This window comes from Pseudonaja textilis, chromosome Z (assembly GCF_049901715.1).
Source record: "Pseudonaja textilis isolate UNSWEBS1 chromosome Z, rPseTex1.2, whole genome shotgun sequence".
Classification (NCBI taxonomy): Eukaryota; Metazoa; Chordata; class Lepidosauria; order Squamata; family Elapidae; genus Pseudonaja; species Pseudonaja textilis.
The window spans coordinates 124,190,547-124,206,584 of NC_142008.1; the positions used below are offsets into that span (position 1 = coordinate 124,190,547).

The window sequence follows — 16,038 nt, forward strand, 5'->3', positions numbered from 1 at the left end:
TGGATTTCTTGGCTGGGTCTCTTGGGACTACTGTGTTTTCCCAAAAATAAGACCCTGTCTTATATTTATATGCATATGCATATGCATACATACATACATATACGTTACATATGTATATGTATGGTATTTAGGTTTCTTTGGGTATTTTCCCACGTCTTAATGTTTGTGCTTTCAATATTTTTTAAAAAGCACAAATATTAAGACGTGGGAAAATACCTAAAGAACCTAAATACCATACATATAAATACCCTTAAAAAGATACATATAGCCAATACCTCAGCCACACATGTTCTTACAAAAAAAGCCAGCCAATCTGCAAACATCCACTCCATCAACCAATCAAGAAATGACAACATAGCCAACCTCCCCACCAGTATTTTATAGGGAGACGGCAGCTCCCATCACGCACTGCTTGAAGCACTGGCACGAAGCCGAAAGCACCAGCCTGAGGATGGCGGGTGGGACCTCACCGAAACATTGCCAAGATACTCTCAATCTTACACGGGAAAAGACCCGAACACGCCAAGACCTGCATACCTGTACCCTATGAAAACACACACGCACGCGCCACCAAAAAAGGCACCAGGTCTTATTTTCGGGGGATGTCATCCCCTGACTAACCTCACTTGTGTGTGTTACAGCCGGCCTCCTTTTCACTGTCAGAGGCCTTCAGGAGCTTCTTCCGCGGCCAGCAAGGCTTTCCTGAAGGCCTCGGGAGCCGATAAGGGAGATCTGGATCGATCCGGAGCTTTGTTCTCAGCTCCAGAGGCCTTCAGGAAGCTTTGCCAGCCTTGCCGGCTGCAGAAGAAATGGGCCGGCAAGGCAGGTGTCGGGGTGCATAAGGCCTGGCTACACCTGTCCAAAGGTAAGTAGTAGGGCAGCTCCACCCACCCACCTCCATCCCTACCCTAGCTTAATTTTTACCCGTCCACTCTGGATTGGACGGGATCTTCATTAGGGCTTATTTTGGGGAGTAGGACTTATATTGGGCGCAGGTGTAAAAACCAAGCTAGGCCTTACTTTCAGGGTAGGTCGTATTTTCACAAAAACAGAGCAATTACATTTGATTTTTGTTTAGCGACATGAATAAAAAGACTATTCCTACCCTGTTTAAACGGGGGTTTGTTTCTACTCACGAGTAAGTGGCTTATCCTTACTTGCTAAGGCTGGGTCAGAAACCTCAGGGCTATACTCTAGCTTCTTACAACAATAAAAACAGAGATATGAGAAGAACCAAAAAGAACGAAAAGGAAGCCTCGAGGTAAGAAGGAGCCAAGTGATGGAACGATGGAATAAGCAATGAAAAATAGAAAACCAGGATCAGGTCTCCGGTACCCAGCCGATATCGTACCTGTGAAGCCACCGTCCGCAATGTTGAACATAAACCGGGGTTTCTCCATCCTGTCTTCCCTCTTTCCGTTGTTCCGGTTCTCGTCTCGGAGACTGCCAATTTTAGATTCCTTGGCCGTCTCTCGCTCTGATTTCACATCTCCTTTGAAGACAAACAACTTTTTTTGGTGGGAGGGGGGGAGAATCTCTATAAAATGTTTCATAGGTGGCACTTGCCACCGGCAAAATTAGCAAAAATGTTGAACAACATGTCCGCCAAATGTTGGAAGCGTAGTCAGACCTCAGGTACTTACTATCATATGTGGTGGACATGTGTGACACCAAGAAAATATTGGATGAAAATATATACATGGCTGGAAAAAGATGATTAAGCAGCATATAGATTTGAAACCAGAAATATTTTTGTTAGGTACAGTACCAGAAAGCGATGACAAAGGGACTATATAGTTAAAGTTTATATGTATTGACAGCAGCGAGAATTGTATTTGCACAATATTGGTAAAATGAGAACAGTCCATCAGATGAAGATATAATACGGAAAATACTGGACTGTGCAGAGATGGATAGATTGACATTGAAAACAAAAGATAAAACAGATACAGAATATTACTTTACGTGGTATAAATCTTATGAGGGGTGAGAGAGAAGAGGTAGAAAGTAGATGAAGAAAAATTATTGCTATGTCTAAATTAAACATAAACATGATTATATGCCAATGTAATCAATAGGATTATAAATAAGCTAACCTAAGTATAAGTTCGGTCAAAAACATTCTGTTGTACCACTACTACGGTTATTAGCATATATGTTACTGTTTCTTTTTTCTCTCTTTCTCTCTCTTTTCTTTTGTAAAATGATATGCCCAGACTATAAGGTTTTGGACCAGATCTGCTTTTCCATCCCTCCGTTCTTGCCTCTTTTTCAGGATCCATCGGTCTGCCTGGAGCGTGGACCACATGGGATCCCCCTGCAGAAGGCAGCCAATGGCGAGACGGGAAAAGGATGGGGCCGGATGGTGCCTACCTATCAAAATCGTTGTCACTACCCCCTGCCCGGTGTTGGGGCATCCCAGCGGCCAAGACCAATTAAATCTAGATCGGGGGTGTCCAACCTAGACAACTTTTAAGATTTGTGGGCTTCAACTCCCAGAATTCCCCAGCGAGAAGGAGTTTCCCACAATTCAGCACAGATGGGGGCAAAAAACAAATGGGGCTAAATTACTTTATTGTGTTTTTGATTGGATAACTTTCTTAATAGACGGTGGGGATGAGGTCGACGTGATATATCTTGACTTCGGCAAAGTGAGAGGGGAAGAAAAAAAAAAGCCGGCTGGGAATCCTGGGAGTTGAAGTCCGCAGGTCTAATCGAGACCCTTGTCTCACAACCTCTTCCCAGCCAGGATGCAGGATTGCTCACCCAAAAACTAAAACGGCCCCCGGTGCAAATCCTGCCATTGCACATCTGCGGACGGTTACCTTTCTTGGGGTCCTGAATTTCTCCTTCCATCTTTTCCTTGCTGTCATCACTCTCCGCTGATTTTTCTTCCGCTACCAGCTTCTCTAAATCAACGTCTGGAAACCAGAGGAGGAACAAATGAGCGAAGGGAAGAGAAGCACCCACTTGGCAAACGGCCGTGGTGATTTTTCACAGGTCTGCGGGTCCTGCTATGTTTATTTTAAAGCTTTTATTTAAAATATTCTTTTGTCTAATTTTGTTTTGTCTCTGTTAACTTTTTTTCCCCCCTTCGGATTTTGTTTTCATCTTCTGAATAAAATAAAAATTGTAAAAAAAAAAAATTTAAGTACAATTTTGTCCCAAAGGTGCTTTTTTCAGGAGGCAGCTGGACTTTCGGGTTTTTTTTCTTTTGAAGATGTTTCGCTTCTCCTCCAAGAAGCTTCTTCAGCTCTGACAGGAGAGTGGGGGAATGGAAGGGATTTATATTCCTTGCAGACAGCTGGTCGTTTGCATCCTTTTTAGAGGGTCGTTGAGGTTTCTCTGTGTCCTCAGGGTCACCTGAATGGTGCAAATGGTTCCTGTAGTCTGCAATATTTTTCCCTCTGGAAATCCAAAGGGAGCTCATCATCCCAAATTGTATATAGCTAAAAACCTGCGGAGATTCTCAGCCATCCGGGTTGTAGTTGTCCCAAAGGTGCTTTTTTCAGGAGGCAACTGGTCTTTCTGGTTTATTTTCTTTCGAAGACGTTTCGCTTCTCCTCCAAGAAGCTTCTTCAGCTAGATAAACCCTTCCATCCAGTCAGAGCTGAAGAAGCTTCTTGGAGGAGAAGCGAAACGTCTTCGAAAGAAAAAAAACACAGAAAGTCCTGAAGAAAGAGCCCCTTCGGGACGACACCATGACCTGAACGACGGAGAATCTCCCTAGACTTTTGAATACGGTTTCAATACTCCAAGGTGAGCCTTCTCTCCTCTCTTTTTTTGAAGGGACCTTCCAGATCGACCCTTACCCGTTTTCTCCTTTTCTTCCTTGACCGCCGGTTCAGCTTCCAACTCCTTCTCCCTGGCCCCCACCGAGGCCTCGTCCTCGGGTTTCTTCGAAGGCTCCAACTCCATCTTCTCCCCTGAGAAGGGGGCGGAAAGGGGCTGCTCCGGCAGCGCGGGAGGCTGGGAAATGCAAGGCAGAGGACTCGACGTAAGGCCACAGAGAGGGCAGGGGTCGAGGAGACACCACACGGACACAGGGGTAGCCGTGTCCCAGGCGCAGGGAAAGACTACCACCCCCCTCGGAGCCGGGAGCCCATCGTTCCGGCCTGAACGCTGCATCCGATTCAGTTTGCTTCTAAAAATATTACGAAGAACGATCGCAGGCATTGGTTTGTCTGGTCTAGTCTTGGTCTAGTCTAGGACACGGTGGCTCGGTGGCGTTCTTTATCTCAGCTTCTGCCAACCGAGCAGTTCAAAAGCATATTTAAAAAAAAAAAAAGGCAAGCGGAAAAACAGGGACCCCTTTGGTGGGAAAGGAACGGCGTCCTGTGCGCCTTGCGCAGCATTTAGTCCCGCCGGCCACATGGCCACGGAGGCGTCGTCGGACAGCGCTGCCTCTTCTTTGGTTTGCCCCCTAGAGCGGGAAACGACTGGCAGCAGGGATGCGTGAGGGGAACCTTTAGCTTAGTCCAGTGAAAGGAAGGACTAGGGGTGACCTGATAGGAGGGTCCCAACATTTGAGGGTCTCCTACTAAGAAGAGAGGTGAGCAACCTGGAACGAAGGAGAAACTTTCTGATTCTGAGAACAATGCACCGATGGAAGTGCTTGCCGCCCCAAGTTGTAGGGACTTCACCCCTGGAGGTTTTTAAGAAAAGTTTGGACAGCTGTTTGTCTGATATGGGATGGGGGGTCTCCTGATTGGGCACGGGGTTGGGCTAGAAGACCTCCAAAGGTCCTTTTATAACTCTTGTTCTTCCATCCGTTGATCCTTCTCTCACTTTGGAGAACAGGTATAATATAACTGTAATAAGTCAATAAATATCAATAAAAATTAAAAATCAAAGCACTCCGGCTTGTTCAAATCCTACTTGAGGGACCTCACAAGCACCCTACAGGGGAAATCTTTCTTCCAAACCTAATTCTGCAGTTCTTTTTTCTTTTTAAAGGAAGAATGGACACATGAAGGGAAGGTTGTTTAGTTTTAGTTTAGTTTAGTTTAGTTTCTTGTCATTGCACCTCATTTAACGAAATTAAATACCATCTTCAGTGTACATTACGACTGAAAATAAACACAAACACACAACCTTCGCATTCTATATACCGAATTGAAAACCCCTAATACTGCATTATATTGTTAAAGTGTTGTTAAAATGAGAGCAGGGAGGAAGAACGACAGCCAGGAACCTAGAAAATATTGCTACCCACACCAAGGCGATATTCCTAAAATCTTTCCGGAAAGATTCCCCTAAGATCGGGCACTGGAGTCAAGCTACAAACCTCGGTCTCCATTTTCTCGACGCCTTTGGCTTCCTTCTCCAACTTCTCCTCCTTGGTCTCCACATCCTCCTTTTCGGCCGCAGCACCCCCGTCGCCTTTGTCACTGGGGGCTGGAGTAGCTGAAGGGAACAGAGGACACGATAATCTGCCTTCGGTTTTTACGGATCATCCCAACAACCTGTTCTGACCCAGGCTTCCCCAACAGCCCGAAGCCGACTCCTCGTCCCGATAAAATCCCTTTTATTGAGCGTACGGTGAATTCCTCTCCAGCAAAGTCCTGGCAAACCGTCTTTCAAGATATTGCACAATTACAGACCTTTATCAGGCTTGGAGGGTTGCCAGGCCGATATCTTCTAAACGCCAGCTGTAGCAGACAATACTTGGCAAGAATGCAGGAACTTCACCCAAATGAACTAACTGTCTCCTGCAAAAGCCCCCCCCCCCCTTTTGCTTCTCTTTATTCCCTCTGGGAGGGGCCATTCACTGTCCACCTGAGCCTTTACTCCCGAGTCGACCCTTGTTCCTTAGCTGTTCCCTTCATCTGGCAGCTCTGTGCATGCGCACACTGGGAACAGGCTCCAGCTGTTCTTCTTCCCCACTGATCTCCGACTCCAAAGGCAGCTGATGACTGTCGGAAGGCCCTGGCCCCATCTCTGCCCCCAACGCAGAGCCCTCCTCAGAGCCTTTCTCCAGACTCCAGGACTGGCCCATGTTCCTCCCTAACCTCCTCACTGTCTGAATCTGCTGCCAGCTCCGCTGACCGCTGGTGGGCCACAACACAACTAATTGTCTGGACTCCTGCCATGGAGGACGTCCCTTCTAGCCCTAGGATTCTATGGCCTTCCTTTCCTTCCCCAAAGATCTAGCTGCCTGCCTTAGCTCAGAGCTCAGCCGCCCTCCTGTCACTTCAAAATCCATTTAACCGTCTTTGTATTTTATTTCACAAATGGGCAGCTAATCCTCGACGTACAAGAGTTCATTTAGTGACCCTTCGAAGTTAACGGCACTGAAAAAAGAGACTTATGACCATTTTTCACAGTTACAACTTCTGTAGCATCCCCAGGGCCGTTCAGATGCTTGGCCACTGGCTCATATTTATGACGGTCCCGGGATCAGTGATCCCATTTTGCGACCTTCTGACAAGCCAAGTCCAGAGGGAAGACAGATTCACTTTACAACGGTGTGACTAATTTAGCAACTGCAATGATTCGCTTAATTATTGTGGCAAGAAATGTCGTAAAATGGGGCAAAATTCACTTAACAAATGTCTCGCTTAACAATAAATATTGGGCTCCATTGTGGTCGTAAGCCAAGGACCCGCTGTATACGGATGCTGACTTCCTAGTGGCCGGGGCACAAAAATACACATAAATCAAAACCGTACAGTGTTTTGCGTTGAATCAATCAAAATTCAATTTAACGTATGCTGCTGATACAGGCAGTTCTTGATACACAACTATCCATTTAGTGACTGTGACGGGAGTGGTGGCGGTGGCCTAGAGGTGGGGCTCTCGCCTCACAATCAGGAGGCTGTGTGTTCGATCCTGGGTAGAGGCAGATATTTCTCTCTCTGGGCACGGTGAGTATATATCTGCTGAACAAAACTCTGCATTGGGGACAGGAAGGGCACCTGGCCAGTAAAACGCGCTGCTAGCTTCGTTCAGTTGCCCAGATTCCATCCCTGCAAGGGATTATGGGGTCGCTAAATGAAGATGATGATGATGATACTAGCAAAGGGAACCAGCCTCTTGAAAAGGCAGCGATGAAATCCTGAACAGAAATCATACGCAGAGATTCGGCCTTGTCCATTTCACCTGCCTTGAATAAGGCCGAGTGGATTCTGACAGTTTCGGGGGAAGGGATTTCGGGCTCAAGTCCCCACCCCAGTGGTGGGGTTCAAATTTTTTTTTTACTACTGGTTCTGTGGGCGTGGCATGGCATGGTGGGTGTGGCTTGGTGGGGAAGGATACTGTAAAATCTCCATTCCCTCCCCACTCCTGGCAGAAGGTTACCATCAGGACCTTCCAATGACTCAGAATTTCCGCTACCGCTTCTCCAGGACTGGTCAGAACCTGCCGAATACCACCTGCGCCCCCACCTTGGGACAGATTCCGCCCTTCGGCTCCATCCGTGGTGGATATACCTACCTGGCTTGGAGGTACAGGGTGTGTTGGTGCAGCTGGGTTCTGGGGTGGTGGTGGAGGTTTTGATGGTGGGAGACGAGGCTCGGGATGACTTTTTGGAGTCCGCACTGGGGTCGGGCATCAATTCAGGCATGCTCCAGCGGCCGTTAATATGTTCAAACTCTTGTACCTGTCACGCAAAACAACACACACACTGTGAGCAATTTTAGTTTGCAACAACAACGGTTACAAAAATAAAACCACTCCACAGAAGTAGAAGAAGTCTACCCTAGCCAAAAAAAATTGGGTGGGAGAACGTCCAAACGAAGAAGCACATCGTTTAGAGAAGGGGTGTCCAATGGCGGCAACTTTAAGACTTATGGACTTCAACTCCCAGAATTCCCTAGTCAGCCATGTTGGCTGGAGAATTCTGGGAACTGAAGTCCACAAATCTTAAAACTGCTAAGATTGGACACCCCCGGTTTACAGAGATGGTTTAAGTGCTGGCTTAGAAACCTGGAGACAGTGAGTTCTAGTCCCACCTTAGACGTGAAAGGCAGCTAGGTGATTTTGGGCCAGTCACCAGGAGACAGGGAGTTCTAGTTCCAGTTTAGCCATGAAAGCCAGATAGGTGACTTTGGGCTTGGCTCCCTCTTTCAACCCAATCCCTCTCACAGGGTCGTGATTTGTGGGGAAAACAGGAACAAGGAGGAAGGAATAATTAGGTATGTCCACTGCTTTGAGTTGTTGACCAAAATAATAATGGCAAGATATGAATAAATCTACTTTACCAATGTATAGATTCATGAAGGGGCCCTTGTACTGAAGGCCTCCGGGCAAAGGAGCTCCACTGCCCCCTTCCCCAAATCCCCAGAAGTAACTCAGAACATCTTCATTTAAACGGGGTGTCAGCCACCTGAGGCTCTGGAGCCGCATGGGGCTCTTTGGGCTCCCTGCTCTGGCTCCTTGTTGGGTGATCCCACCAATGGCTGGCCTCGCCCCTCGCCCCTCGCCCTTCCCTCCCAGTCACTCCTCGCCTGCCCTGAGAAGATAAAACATAAAAAACAGAAATGGGAGGGAAGGAGGGAGGGAGAGACCCATTTCCCACAGGAAACACCGGGAGCCACAAAACCTGGCTAGGCGTGATGAGGGTGTGTATCATAGGACTGGGTGGGAGTGACGTTGAGCTGGCCACGCCCACCCAGGTTTTGTGGCTCCCTGTGTTTTCTGTGGGAAACGGATCCAAATGGCTCTTTTGAGCGTTGGAGATTGCAGACCCCTGATTTAAACCCACGTGTCCAGGGGTTGGGCTGCTACTGGTTCACACCGGTTTGGGCAAACCGGTACAAATGGCAAGGAGTTGGCCCCGCCCCGCCCACCCCACTCTACCCTGTCTTACATTTCCTTCTGATTTGCGCGGCAAAGTGGATTGCTGCACCTCAGCTGTTATACTTCCCGGGGAAGCCTAGAAGATGAGCTGGAGAGGTTCAAGTGGGTGTTTATTGAATGCTGCGCACGCGTGTGCGGAGGCACCCAGAACCGCTTGTTTAACCGGCTGCAGCCCACCACAGGACCTGTCCTTCATTTTTTTTCCTTGGGGAAGGAAGCCAATTGCCAAGGAATTAGTAGGGAGGCACTGGATGATGCCTGCTTCCTCCTTGTTGTGGTTCGCTGGCAGCCGATGCAGAATGCAACAGAGTCGGACAGTGAGGGAAAAAGGAGACCAGTCAGGGAGTCTGGAGAGGACTCGGATAAGACTCCTGCGTCCGATGCAGGGATGGGGCCAGGACCATCTGGGAGTGGGGTGCTGCCTTCAGAGTCTGGCAGCAGTGAAGCAGAGGACCCAGGGGAGCCTGTTCCCAGTGTGTGTGTGTGCACAGAGCTGCTAGAAGGCGAGAGCGGCTGAAACAAAAGGGCGACTCGGGAGTAAGGCTAGGAGGTGATTGCCCCTCCCACAAGGGATAAAAGTCAGACCTCAACGATGACGCCTTTGCAGGAAGCAAAAGTAGTTTGATAGATTCAAGTCCTCCTCGAAGCTCTGTGGTCGTTTTTTTCTGCTACTTCGGTTGGTTTCTGTTACAATTAATTTGGATAACTTCTGTTTTTGGCAGCATTCCACAGCACTGAAAGGCGTGTGCTTATCTTGGGGAACTGTTTTAAGATTAGTTCTGGCTGGGAATGAAAGCAATTCCCAGAGTTGCATTAAAATAGGTTTTGCTTTTAAAACAAGTTTTGTGTTTCATTACGTTTGTTGAAGCCTGGGGTCAGAACACTCCTGGCTCATCCACCTTTGCGGTCCTACAGTTCCATACCTTTTTTTTAACCAGAGACATGACTCCTATCCGTGTCAGGACCTGCTGTCTGGAGAGACCCTCCCGTGGCACCCCGTCGGCAAAAGTCTCTGAACCGTCCGCCCCGGGTTCGCAGAGGTGCCTCATGAACAGAGAAACGTAGGCCCTGGGGAGACAGAAAGTCCATCTTTACCTCTTTAGAGAAAGTCTGAATAACCTCTTAACAACAGTCTTTTTTTTAACAGTTGAGGATTGCTATGTACGGATTTTGAGTTCTCAGCCATGAGCTGCCCTGGCTTCTTTTAAAAAAAAAAAAAAAAGCGTTAGGAAAATTTTGGGAAAGAGAGCGCGATTGTGGCTGATCACGACACCCTCCAGTCCAGGAGAAAGATGTCACACCCTCAACACTTTGGATTAAGGGAGCTGGACTTGTTGAATTACAGGAATTGTCCCAGTGCCACGGATCATTCCAACAGTCCCAAACCACAAATGGGAGGATGGGGGAGGGAACTTGTAAGACCACCTTGCCCATTTTAAGGTGCCTGGACTTCAATTCCCAGAATTCCCCAGCCAGCATCACGGCAACTGTTAAGGTGCCTTGGGAATTCTAGGAGTTGGAAGTTCACACATTTAAAAAGTTGTTTGTTGGCTGAGGAATCCTGGGGAGCTGAAGTCCATATATCTTAAGATCCCACAATGGCTGGGGAATTCTGGGAGTTGAAGTCCACACACCCTACAGTTGCTAAGGCTAAGAGGCACCGTCCTAGGAGCAGGGAGCGGAGACTTGTAAGGTACGGATCCTAAAACCAAGATCCTCCGCCCCCCCACCCCCAAATCTGGGCTCTTCTGGAACTTTCTGTTCCACCTGTTTGCCATCAGATTCTCGTCGTACATCTTCACCAAGAGAGCAGGAGGCTCTGTAGCTGTGGGCCAGCTTGGAGGAAGCCATGCCTTAGACTCGCCAATGCGCCTGGCCACAGCCTTCCCTTGATCTGTGTCTGCTTGAGGGAGAGGGGCTCATCCCTTCACATCGCTCTCCAGGAAAACACAGACAGAAACAGAGGGTTTGGAGAGAGGGTCAGATGAGTAAGAACCATCATCACTTGGCAAACGAAGCACTGGGTGAAGGTGCCAGGCTAGAAAGTTGGGAGTTCTAGTCCCGCCTTAGCCATGAAAGGCAGTTGGGTGACTTTGGCCCAATGCTTCTGACACAAATACAGACCAGGAGACTGGGAATTCTAGTCCCGCCTTGGGTACAAAAGCCAACTGGGTGACTATGGGCCAATCACCGGGAAACTGGGAATTCTAGTCCCACCTTGGGCACAAAAGCCAACTGGGTGACTATGGGCCAATCACCAGGAAACTGGGAGTTCTAGTCCCGCCTTGGGCATAAAAGCCAGCTCAGTGACTTTGGGCCAATCACCACCTCAGTGATTTTGGGCCAATCACCGAGATGGTGTTGGGCGTGAAAACTGGGTGGGATACCAGGAGATAGTGAGTTCTAGTCCTGCCTTAGGCGTGAAAGCTGGGTGGAATGACTTTGGATCAGTTCCTCTTTCTCAACCGACCCTACCAGCCAGGATTGTTGTTGTGGGGAAAGGAGGAGGAAGTTGTGTTGGATTATGTTCATAGCCTTGAATGATTTGTAAAACATAATAAAGCCGGAATAGCTAGATAGCTAGATGATAGCTAGAGAGATAAATAAGGTTATTTCGGCATATACTCTCATCCTTGACAGACCAAAGCAAAGCTTGGCACAAGAATAAAACCATTTTCTTTACATTTTTTTCATCCGGTCTACAAATCTGAGGAGAGAATTGGCGACGCCAAGCCCACTCAGCAACCAAAGAGGGAGGGTGACAAGGATTTTGGTAGGGACTTCAATTGATGAAAGGGAAGAAAAGAAGAGAAGAGGAATATTTAGGGGCATCCCCAAGACCCCTCCCGTGAACCCTGACAAGGCAAGACACTTGTATATAAAGAGAAAGCAAAGCCCCACTTTCTGGCACTGATAACGTCTCTTAGTTGGGTCATGAAAGATCTGCAAGAAAACCACCAAGCTCAAAGACCACCATTCCTCCTCTTCCTCCTCTCCACAAACCGCTCTCCCTTCTAGCACTGACGACGTTACCTAATTGGGTCATGAAACGTCTGCAAGAAAACCACCAAGCTCAGAGAGACAAAGGCCCCATAGTTCTCCTCTTCCTCCTTTCTGCAAACCCCATTATCTTCTAGCACTGATGATGTTACTTGGCTGGGTCATAGAACGACTGCAAGAAACCCTCTCAAGACAGCAACAAGGATCCCACAGTCCACACACACACACACACACACACACACACACACACACCGCCTCCCTTCTAGCACTGATGATGTGACTTAAGTCATGAGAGGTTTGCAAGAAAGCAACCAAGCTCAGAGAGCACCAAGGACCCCACAATCCCCCTCCTCCTTTCTGGAAATCCAATTATCTTCTAGCACTGATGATGTTTGTTAGTTCGATCCCAGGTAGAGTCAGATATTTCTCTCTCTGGGCACAATGAGAATATATCTGCTGGACAAAACTCCGCGCTGGCGACAGCCATTAAAACATTCTTGCTCGCTCCGTTCAGTTGCTCAGACTCCACCCGGTAAGGGATTATGGGGTCGTTAAAAGATGATGGTGGTGGTGGTGGTGGTGTTAATTAGCTGGGAAACGTCTGCAAGAAAGCAGTGAGGATTCCCCCAGAGAAGAAAGGGCAAAAAGAAGGAAGGAAAAAGGCTTGGAAGGAGGGGAAAGACTGCCGATTCATGGCTGCTAGCGCTTCTCGGGGGCCATCGAGGGTCTATTGTGTATGTCTTACTACTGAGAGTAGCCGAGACAGCTTCAGGGGCTAAGCCTCTTCCCCGGAGAGCCAGGTCACCGAACGAGCAAACAGACCTTGACTGAGCTTCTTCCATCTGTCGTTTGTTACTCGTGATACAGACATGGAAACCCACCGGTGTGATCTTTTCGAGACAGGACTTTTCCCTCCTTCTTCCCAAAGACAAACGGGCTGCACGTGCCCTCTTCAGAAGGAAGGTGGAGGAGCCAGAGGCAAAACTGTCACTTCCCCCGGGCGTATCGCGGAAGGTACAAAAAACGGGGAGCACCACGCTGAGCAACGGCAGGAGCGACAGAGATGGTAAAAGGCGTGTGACGCATCTTGTCATGCACAGCTCAAGCTTCAGAAGGTTCCAGCGGGCCCCGGTGGTGATGAGGTTTTTTTGGGGGGGACCTCCGCACGAGCAGCGGCTGCCACAAGCCTCAAAGGCTGAGGAGGGAACACGCACACACACACACACGCACACACACACACACACACACACAGACCCCGCAGGCGATGACAAAAGGAAGGATTCCTGCCTCCGACCTCAGGCAAGATCAGAGGCCTCCCTCCCCCCCACACCCCGAGAATAGGTGGGTGGGTGATCCGTCAAGAGAAGATGATAACGATAAGAAGGCTGGTTGTCGCTGAATATCAGAAACCTTTCTCAATAGAGGTTCAAAAAAGCAGGGACAGACTGCTTCCTCCGTGGAAATGTTTAAACAGAGCACGGATTTCCTGCAATGAGCGGGGAGATACTCAGAACGATCCCCCCAAAATCCTTGCCAACTTCCCCACGCTTATAAATTGAAGGGCGAATTCATCTTTCAGATTGCAGAGCCTAAAAACAGCTATTTTTTAAAAAAATAAAATAAAATACAACCTGCCCTGAAAAGTAAGTCCTAGCTTGATTTTTACACATGTGTCCAAAGCCCTATTCCCCAAAATACTATCTAATCTAATGAAGATTTCCACCTGCTCCAGAGTGCATGGGTAAAAATTAAGCTAGGGTGGGGATGTGTGTGTGTGTGTGTGTGTGGAGCTGCCGTACTACTTACTTTTGGACAGTTGTAGCCAGGCCTCGCGCACCCCGACACCTGCCTTGCCGGCCCGTTTCTTCTGCAGCCAGCAAAGCTGGCAAAGGCTTTCCTGAAGGCCGCTGGAGCTCATAACAAAGCTCCGGATCGATCCAGAATTATTGGCGGTTATCGGCTGCAGAGGCCTTCAGGAAAGCCTTACCCAGCCACAGAAGACGTTCCTGTCGGCCTCGGACAGTGAAAAGGAGGCCAGGAGTGACACACGCAAGTGAGGTTAGTCAGTGGATGACATTCCCCGAAAATAAGACCTGGTGCCTTTTTTGGTGACAAAAAATATGTAAGACAGGGTCTTATTCTCGGGGAAACATGGTATATTTTTAAATGGCAAATTCTGAGGCCTGCGTTGGGTTTTTTTTTTCTCTCCCTCACCCCCGAGGGGGACGCCTACGTGTAAGATCCGGATCCCCAAACAAGAGGTACCTACTTAAATTCCTTCTCTGTCTTGCCTCGCAGGTCCCGAACCAGCCACTGGGAAGTGAAGGCGTCCTGGGGGGGCATGCCCCAGCGCATGACGGCGTTCAGGAAGGCCTTGCGCTGACGTGTGTTGAACCCCAGCACCTGGAGGAAGAGGCAGCGCACAATGTCAACAGGACCCAGATGCGTCTCAACCCAGTGCAGGACGTGTTCAAATTATGACCGCTCATTTTAGCAACAGTTCCAAAGTTCTGATGGACCTACCGGGTCTCAAAGTTCTGATAGTCTCTCTGTTTCCTCTCCCCTCTCTCCTTTTCTTTCTCCTCTCTTCCTCCTTTCTCTTCTTTCTCTCCTGTCCTTCCCTCCCTCATCTCTCTTCCTTCTCTTTTCTCCCCCTCTCTCTCCTGTCTCTCTCCTCTCTTCTCTCCTCCCTGCGCCCTCTCTTTTTCTCCTTCTATCCTTCCCTCTTTCTCTCTCTTTCTCTTCTTTCACCACTCTCTCTCAGTCTCTTTCTCTCTCCTCTCTCTCCTTCTCTCCTCCCCTGCTTTCTCTTTCTTCTCTCTTCCTCCTTTCTCTTCTTTCTCTCCTGTCCTTCCCCCTCTCCTCTCTCTTCCGCTTCTCTTTTCTCCCCTCTCTCTCCTCTCTTCTCTCCTCCTCGCCCTCTCTTTTTCTCCTTCTATCCTTCCCTCTTTCCTCTCTCTTTCTCTTCGTTCACCACTCTCTCTCCGGTCTCGTTCTCTCTCCTCCCTCTACTCTCTCTCTCTCTCCCCCTCTCTCTTCTCCTCTCTCTTCTCCTCTCCTCCCCCCACTTTCTCTTTCTTCTCTCCTTCCCCCTCTCCCCTCTCTCTCTCCTCTCCCCCATTCCCACTGCGTATCCCACAGAGCTTGAATCTCACCTCAATGTTCCCCCCGACCCGTGCCAGAAGTGGGGGAAGAGGCTTGTCCTTCTCATTCCGAAGCTGCCTCCTGGACTGGCGGCGACCTTGATTTGCAAGAGGGAGAAGATAAGCAAACAGGTCAGTCTCTCCACGAAGGAGATAGCCAAGTCTCAAGCTAACAACAACAACAACAAAAAAAATCAGTCCAGTTGCCAACGATTCAACCTTCAGACGTGGCCAAGTCTCCCAAGGCTGATTAACTGGACGGATAGTCGGATAGTCACTGGAACCAGGAACGGCAGGAAACACCACCGAAGTGATGACAAGAATGGATGGATCCCCCCACCCGCCCCCAAAAAACAAGCAAAGCTGATTGCCATTATAGAGAATAATCCCAGCTGTATATAAACAGAGAGCAAAACACTCTCCCTTCTAGCGCTGATGAGGTTACCTAGTTGGGTCATGAGACATCTGCCAGAAAAAAACTAAGCTCAGAGAGCACCAAGAATCACTCAGTTCTCTTCTTCCTCTTTCCTTCCTCCTCCTCCACTCTGCATGCTCCACTACCTTCCAGCACTAATGATGTTACCTAGTTAGGTCATGAAACACCCGCCATGAAAACCACCAGGCTCAGACAGCACCAAGGACCCCACCGTCCTCCTCTTCCTCCTCCTCCTCCTCCATGCAAACCCCCTCCCGTTCAGCACTGATGATATTACATAGTTGGATAGATAAATGTCTGCAAGAAAACAGCCAAGCTAGAAAGTATCAAGGACTCTACATTCCTCCTCCTCCTCCTCCTCCTCTCTTCTACCACTGATGATGTTACCTAGTTGTGTCATGAAATGTCTGCCAGAAAACCACCAAACTCAGAGGGCACCACCGCCCTATTTTTCTTCCTGCTCTCCCCTCCTCCTTCACTCTGCATACCCGACTCCCTGCTAGCACTGATGAGGTTACCCAACTGGGTCATGAAATGTCTTGCAACCAAGCACAGGGAGCCTTAAAGACCCCGGAGAAGAAAGACCTCTCGCCATACACGCCGTACTAAGAAAGAGCCAACCGCACCACATGTCTGAAGTATATGAGAACGCAGCACGGG

General features: G+C 48.7%; 1 protein-coding gene across 1 annotated transcript in view; it reads right to left on the reverse strand.

Annotated features, from left to right (window-relative positions):
- Positions 1-1,193: 1,193 nt before the first annotated feature.
- The window catches only part of LOC113453106 (ATP-dependent chromatin remodeler CHD3-like), a 32,279-nt gene continuing 17,434 nt past the window's right edge, over positions 1,194-16,038 (reverse strand). Inside the window, exons 10-17 of the mRNA XM_087917290.1 lie at positions 14,955-15,040; positions 14,069-14,202; positions 9,723-9,867; positions 7,435-7,600; positions 5,288-5,406; positions 3,813-3,969; positions 2,826-2,921; positions 1,194-1,492 (exon numbers count right to left, since the gene is read on the reverse strand). Of these exons, the coding sequence (XP_087773416.1) occupies positions 1,194-1,492; positions 2,826-2,921; positions 3,813-3,969; positions 5,288-5,406; positions 7,435-7,600; positions 9,723-9,867; positions 14,069-14,202; positions 14,955-15,040 (1,202 nt within the window). The remainder of the gene's footprint in view (positions 1,493-2,825; positions 2,922-3,812; positions 3,970-5,287; positions 5,407-7,434; positions 7,601-9,722; positions 9,868-14,068; positions 14,203-14,954; positions 15,041-16,038) is intronic.